We start from the raw sequence: 7,601 nt of genomic DNA on the forward strand, positions 1-7,601 counted from the left end.
GCAAATTATCAGGAGAGAGAGAGAGAGAGAGAGAGAGAGAGAGAGAGAGAGAGAGATCTTCTAAATTCATGGATAAATATAACTATAGAAATCCTATGGCTACGTTTAGCTGCAAATAAATGAAAAGAATAAAAAAAAAAAATTAAAATAATTGAATTTGAGGAAAAAGACAGACACATAGACCAATAATTCTATCATGATAGAAAAAAAATTGAATTTGATAGTGCAATGATTGGTTTGTGTCACTGGATTCATAAAGGACTATTTGCTTGCCTTTACCCCAACCCCAATCCTAAGGGGAAGAGATAAATAGATAGATAGATAGTCAACATGCCCATTAGACCTGTTGTATTTGGTTTATCCAGATAGAGGTATTTTTAATTTCAGGTACTTTTCTTCTCTGCTATTGTTGAAGTTCTTGATTAGATTGCAATGAAATGATGAATCTATTTCTTAATAAATAAATTTTTTTTGTGGAGGATGGTAGGATATGCGAAATTATAATGATTATTGCATAGGATTTTATTAGGTCCTAAATAATCAAGAAGCCTCCTCCCACTTTTACTGGAAGGGTATGACTAAACAGCTTGTGCCTTACTTGCTCATTAGTCACTGAGAGGTTATAAATATATCTTTGTTCATTTATTTGATCTTGATCCTTATAGAGTGAAAAAAGGATTATACTAGATCTGCATGAACAAAATTGACAAGACAGTACAGTCGTGGGAATACTTGTTTCTTCCATATCTTTGTTCATTTCTAACATGCCATGATTGTTTGCATGCATTCATCTCAAAAGAAAGGGATCTACCTTTGGGGACGATATCAATAGAGAAAGTGGGGAAGGAGAAAAGAAAGTGAAAAAGCCCAACCCATGAAGATCTTACCTGTGCTACATCGGTCCACCCCAACCCCGTGCGAGGGAGAACTCCTGAAATAGAGCTTCAAGTGAAAGGTCTTTCGATTGTACAGACCATCCAATCTCTATTCCAAAGATCTGATCCCAAGTCGCCTAACCAACACTGCCTTTATGAACCTCTAAAATCTCTTTCAGGCCATTACCAATGCCTTAATTGGTCCTATACATGTGCCTCGCTATTAGGAAAGAATTGCAATAGCTAAATGATGGTGTGCAATATATATCTAGACTCTTTGTTATTGATTTTAATCCCTACGAAAGATGAGAAATTTCGCATATTTTGACCAATTTTTGGTGAAAAATGGAATTACTCCCTTGACAAAACTGGAATGATAACTCTTTAAACTTGAAATTTTTTTATTTCCTTTTAATTTACTTTTTCATTTCATAGCGACCAAACATAGCCTTCAAGTCCACAAATCCATAAATATCCACCCAAAAACCCTTTCTGGCGTCATCTCCTATCCAAGTCTGCAACTACCTGCCCGTGCGATTGCTTCTCGTCTCGTCTAATGACGACACTCAATGCATCTCTCCTCCCTAAAACCTTCATCTCTTCGTCATTTATAGCTTCAGAATCAAGCATAAGGTTTTCTGTTCCAGTATATGCCTCCGTTTCTCCAGTTCCTCTCGTTTCTCCCTTCAGATCCAATCCTCTTTCTTACTTCTCAACTCGTCCTTCCTGCAACTCCTTTTCGTCCCGGAAACCCATTCGAGCGGCGCTAGATGGAGATTACACTTCGAGGAGGAGCAGGAGCAGTAACAGTAGCAGCAACGAGCCTAGAGAAACTATTTTGCTACCCGGTTGTGATTACAATCACTGGCTCATCGTAATGGAATTTCCTAAGGATCCCGCACCGACGAGAGAACAAATGATCGAAACTTATCTCAATACTCTCGCTACTGTACTGGGAAGGTTAGTTAGCTCTTTCTTTCCCTATTTTCTCCAACCACCCCCACCCCCATTTCAGGTTTTTGGATAATATGTTTTGCCCATTCATGACTGAGTTTGTTACCTAGGGTTTTTGCTGTATTTTTTATATTTCGACTCTTAACAACCGAGTGACTTAGATATTTAATTGAAGGAAATATTCGAACATTTTCAAACGTTTTTCTTTGTCCTTTTCAGTCGTGCATTTGGCCATAGTACTAAATTTGATGAATACGGAAAATTCAGAAAATTTGGTTATTCTTTGAATTTTTAAGCAGAAATCTGCAATCTGTTACAGCTTGGCTATGGAGTAAAGCTTAAGAACAAGGATTTCAAGAACAAACTGAGAATTTTTATAGAAATTCTGACTTCGAGTGTTAGAGAACTCCATGAGAACGTAGTTGAGAAAGTGAGAGAAGAAAATGCCCTTATCCCGTAAGGCTCCTCCTATATAATCTCTCACATGCTCACAAACCTTCTACTCACAACAGAATTGTAGCTAACAGAATCGTGACTTTCTCCACGCTATTTGTTACTGTAAGAGTAGCAGATAAGGGAAAAATGCTAGCTTAGAGAGTAGCAACCTCCTGGAATCAGAGAAGAAGAAAGAGTTTAATTCATTTCTTATCCTTCCAATATTGCCAAGTTACATATATAGGATTGGCCCTTACTTTTTTGCCGTTATCAGAATCAGAACAACCATGATTATTCTTCAATCATTTCCTAACTATCCTCCTCCGATTCTAACAGAAACCTCGCTTTACAACCCTTATGCGCCTACACATAATCCCTTGGGTCTGCTGGCCATTTCCTTGGCCTTTGTGTCCTACGTAGTTTTGCTAATGTGGAGGGAGCACTGGCTAAGTCATCTGTAGAGCTGTCAATAGGTCCATCTCCAGGTGTAGTCTTAACATTATTGCTATAGTTGGTTATAAAATCTGTTAGAGTTCTTGGTCACTTCTTGGTCCTCTCACTCCTTCTAGATTCCACATCAGCTACAAGAGTCATATTTGGCTCCTCTGCTTATGCTGAGTTGTTGCTGCTTCCGCTGGTAACACAATCTGTCTCCAGTAGTTTGGGTTATGAAGGTATTTTTATTCCAAAGAAGGGAAAAGGAAAAAGAGGAGAACTGGCAAGGTTATTTGATTATATTTGCACTGCTTGTTGTAGGGTTTGAAGAGGAATTCTTAGTCTTACTGTACAAACAAGGCCTCTTTTGAGTGATTATCATGTTCCTTGCTTGTCATTGATGATTGATTGTATTCACACTTTCTATATTGCAGCATGGAAGAAGCGAAGAAGAACATGTATGCCTTCAGTACCACCACCTACACTGGATTCCAGTGCACTGTAGATGAAGAAACATCTGAGAAATTCAAGGGTAAATTGGCCCTTTAGTTTTTAAATGAATCGCTTCATTTGGTTTTGTAGAACTTTGGAACTCAATTTTCATCAAATTGGACTTATTGTTGCAATGTCTATGATTCTTTCGGATAAGTTTAGGGAGCAGAACTAAATTTTAGTTGATCGTGAATAAAAAAACTGAAATTAATCTCATTAAAAGATGTGTGTTTCTATTTAATTTCATATTCCAGTGACCACTTCTAGTGCATCCATTAGTTGATGAACTTATTCATTCAAGGACCTCGCAAAATCAGGAATCCTTTATTTTATTGTTCCAAATGGCATCTCTAATTTTTTTTATTTTTTTATTTTTGTGCTGTCTTTTTATTTTGTAGGATTGCCTGGAGTTCTTTGGGTGTTGCCTGATTCATACATAGATGTGAAGAATAAAGACTATGGAGGTTGGTGTTTTAATCTTCTATCTTCTATGTATATAAAGATGTTACTTTTTGTGCAAGTCTATTACTATATGCACTGCTGGTGCCTTTTACTTTGCATCCCTTCCCCCAAAATCATTTATTCCTTGCTTTCTTTCAGGTGACAAGTATATTAATGGAGAGATAATTCCCTGCAAATACCCCACTTATCAACCAAAGCAACGTGGTGGATCGAAATATGAGAGCAGAAAGTATGAAAGACGGAGGGATGGTCCTCCTGCTGAGCGGAGAAGACCCAGACAAGAGGCAACCAATTCAGAGTCAGCCTCTGGATAAGGTACTAGAGTTGGCTATCTCATCCAAAACTATAGATATATGCTCTTCTTTCTATGGATTAGAGCTTCGGTGTTGATACCTTTTGCATTGTTGTATTTTCAGGTTACTAATGTTTTCTTTCAAACTTGCACATCTAGGTTCTAATTGGGTGCAAAGAGAGGCTGTTGTGCACATCGTTGAACCAGAAGTTTTACAGGATGCTGCTGCCTAATTTTTGGTTATGGTTAAGCATTTGTCCATATATACATCTTGAAAGTACTGCAGTTTAGTGTGGTATAGAGAAAGGAAATCATAATATTTGGGAAATCAATGCATGGGGATGTTTAGTAAGACTGGTTCTGACATGTGGAAGGCATGATTCTTCTGTACTATTTCTCTATATTCTCTTTTAGTCTTTCATGGTTTCTTAGATCGTGTGTCTAGCTTATTTAGTCAGATTAAACTGTTTTACTTACCTTCCTTTTTCTTTCGATTCTCTTTTTATGCTTTTGCTTGGATCCATGTAGCCAACCCCATTAAGTTGGGATAAAGTTAAGTTTGTTTGTTGTTGTACTCATGGTCATGCTTTTGGCATCTGGTGGGTTTAACTTGGATAAGTTAGCCAGCCATCCTGGAACCATATGCCCTATCTTCACATTATACCATGTTTAGGACCAAAAGTTCTTATTTTGATTTTTTAACTGCTTCAAATTTACTTTTACTCTGATTTGGAGCATCTTTTAATGTGAACCCAACTGTTTTCTTTGGATATGTAATAAGGAATTATAATCAGATTGGCATCTGTTTTGATAATGGGAATTCGCTAAAAGGATTTGGACTGCAAAGACTATTAGGATCGCATATGGAGTATCTCTGAACTTCTTCCATTTTCAATCTAGTGGAATTTCATTTACTTGATTTATCCGTGTCTAAACTTAAAAATGATGTTATCTTTTCCATATCAACCATAACATTATATCATATTTGCTTATCTCCCAACAGGTTGAACCCAATCCCTTATTTATTATTCATAATATTTCCATATGCGTTTAGGAGTTAAAAATCCCACCCTCTGGTTGTACTTGAATCAATCCCCAATGATGAATATGCTTTAACAGTGCCTGATTACTATAAATTATCTTTGTGTGGATCAATCTATCTGTTCTCTTTGCTTTGTCGCAATATGGTGCCATGGTTGTCTCAGGGTACTCAGGCAGGCCAACACTGGGAGCTGTTTTCTTTGCTTCAAGATGTTTCTAGTTTGATAATTGAATGTTGGACTATGTATTAATAAGAAGGATAAGTAATTTCGGTGCAGAGAATATATAGCTAAAAAGGTCAGATATTCTTTTTTGGAATTAGTCTACTACATTTAACGCCCCCACCATAATGGGTCCCAGTGGACCTTATGGATAGACAGGGTCGTAAAAAAATAAAATAAAATAAAAAATACTCGCAATATTGAATAAAGAATAGATATTTTTTTAATTTCACTAGAGATTAGGAGTTGAGAATTGATGTAAGGATATGAATTTGAAACCGAAATTGTTTACTGAAATTGAACCGAGCCGTTTACATTGAAATTGTAAAATTGTTTAGTAAATGGTTCGATTATGGTTTCAAGTTTAAGGACGATTAGCTAAATGGGTTGAAACCAAACAGAGTTGTTTAACCCGTGGTTTCAAATCGAATTGAAACCGTGAAAATTGAACCGTTTAAACCGTGAAAATCGATCCGATTAACCCATTTAAAGATTAAATAAGGTGGTTGTAAAATATCATTAGCATCTCAATTGATTCAAAGATTGAGTGTTGCAAGCTTGCAAGTAATTCTAGAGGTAGCTTGCTCATTGTTTGGAATGCGGATTAAATTAATCCAACGCACGAAGTAGAATGTATATTGATAAAAATGCAATTTTTGCTTATACCATGGCATATTAAATATATATTTTTCAATATTATAACGCATTATTTGGGAGGAGGGGGGAGGGAGAAGAAGAAAATCTCTGTTGTAAACTTTACTTACTGACTTGTTAGATGCGATTGAGACTATTTTCTATCAAAATATTTTCTTTTGCTTAGTTGTTTGGGTGTTTTAACAAAACATAATGGTTTGCATTTCACATTCTCAAGATTGAATCGTTTATCACCAAAAGAAAATTTTAGTAAACATGTGAATAAACTAGCAAATCGATTGCTAACCGTTTAAAAATCGTATGGAATAAATAGAAACCAAAACCCTTTAAAACCATGAAATCGAAACCGTTTAAAAACCGTGGAAACCGAAACCATTTACTAAATAGTTTCGGGTTCAAAAAGTGCAACTATTTAGTAAATGGTGCGATTATGATTTCTACCAAAATATATGTGAACTGAACCGTTTAAACCGAAACTGAACAAATTACACCCTTAGATTGATGGATTATAATAAGAAACCAGATTATTCATGAATAACCCATTAGAGTCAGAGCCATTGATTGGGAAAATAATTCATTGGCAGGAAAAAAAAATTTTTGAAGAATCTACCTTAAAAGACTAGACAAATTTTATGTCAAATTTCCACTTTTGGAAGGCCTATGTGAGACTGCTGGTGGATTCATGGAGTTCATAGGTGAAACCTAACCCTTCATGGATACCTAGGCTACATTTGGTTGCACATCACCCCCAGTGGGAGTCAGTCTTAGGCAGGATTGATTTATTGAGTCTGTGTTCTGAAAGAATAAGAAATGGCATTTGGTAAATTTATTTTGGGATCAATTACAGAGTACAAAAATACCAATAACAACGTGGGAAGGCCTTCTACAGAATCGATTTGAGCACTACACTTACTAATTATGAAAACGCTACTGTGACTTATGAAACCTTGTAACGAACCTTGCTTCAAAGGGAATACCCAATGGTGGCCATATTTTTTTGGTCTCTTGGTCTTACATTTAAATAAAAATAAAAAAAATTTTAAATAAAGAAAAAAGATACGGATCAGGAGTTTGGACCAGTTGGCCTGTGTTGCCAATCAGCCTGGGCAAGGCGTGAACAGCATTGGCCTGTTGTCTAGATGCAGACCAGGATCTCAAGCAAGCAATGATGAGCGAAATAGGGGCGGGGAACGACTATTGCTAGTCATATGCTCTTTACTTAAGTGTGGTGTCTTTCAATACAACTTTCCCTAAAAGTAGAGGTAAGAGATCCAATTAACGAATAGGCTACCGTGCTGATTATCCGATACTAATTCTCCTCTAGTCGCTAGCTCGCTCCATACCCTAAGCTCTTAGTTGCATACATACGCAAGCATCCCATCCCCTTCTCTCTAACAACAGCAAGTAGTAAACTACTTGTCCTCTATAGAGAAACCTTAAACAATGACTAATACTCATGAATTTAAATATTGTATTTCAATGTCTATATTTGCTCACTAGATACAACAAACGTAGATAGCATAATTAAGGGCTTTCTCAGCTCGAATCTCTATCGGAATTGCTGCCGTAGCAACCTTCTTCAGCTTCTCTCGTCTCTAAATTTAGACATCCCTTTGTCAACATGATTCTTAAAACAGTTTTTAACATGACCTAAAAATTCAGAATTGTTTCCCTATCTCATCAAGGCTGCCCGCCGAAAGACTTCAACACTCTAATTTTCTTTTCATGATTCTATTCGGA

At 36.5% G+C, this 7,601-nt stretch overlaps 1 protein-coding gene across 2 annotated transcripts; it reads left to right on the forward strand.

Moving 5' to 3' along the window:
* Positions 1–1,330: 1,330 nt before the first annotated feature.
* Positions 1,331–4,376, forward strand: LOC122066872 (DAG protein, chloroplastic-like). Of its 2 annotated transcripts, none has more exons than XM_042630696.1 (5): positions 1,331–1,835; positions 3,134–3,231; positions 3,590–3,655; positions 3,792–3,968; positions 4,070–4,376. In XM_042630696.1, exons 1-4 carry the CDS (start codon positions 1,432–1,434, stop codon positions 3,965–3,967), a joined length of 744 nt encoding a protein of 247 aa, XP_042486630.1. In that variant the 5' UTR covers positions 1,331–1,431; the 3' UTR covers position 3,968; positions 4,070–4,376. The 2 variants fall into 2 exon arrangements, with proteins under 2 accessions (XP_042486630.1, XP_042486629.1); XM_042630695.1 differs by having other exon boundaries at positions 1,335–1,835; positions 4,105–4,376.
* The last annotated feature ends 3,225 nt before the right edge of the window (positions 4,377–7,601 follow it).

The sequence above is a fragment of the Macadamia integrifolia genome, unplaced genomic scaffold, assembly GCF_013358625.1.
Source record: "Macadamia integrifolia cultivar HAES 741 unplaced genomic scaffold, SCU_Mint_v3 scaffold262, whole genome shotgun sequence".
NCBI lineage: Eukaryota > Viridiplantae > Streptophyta > Magnoliopsida > Proteales > Proteaceae > Macadamia > Macadamia integrifolia.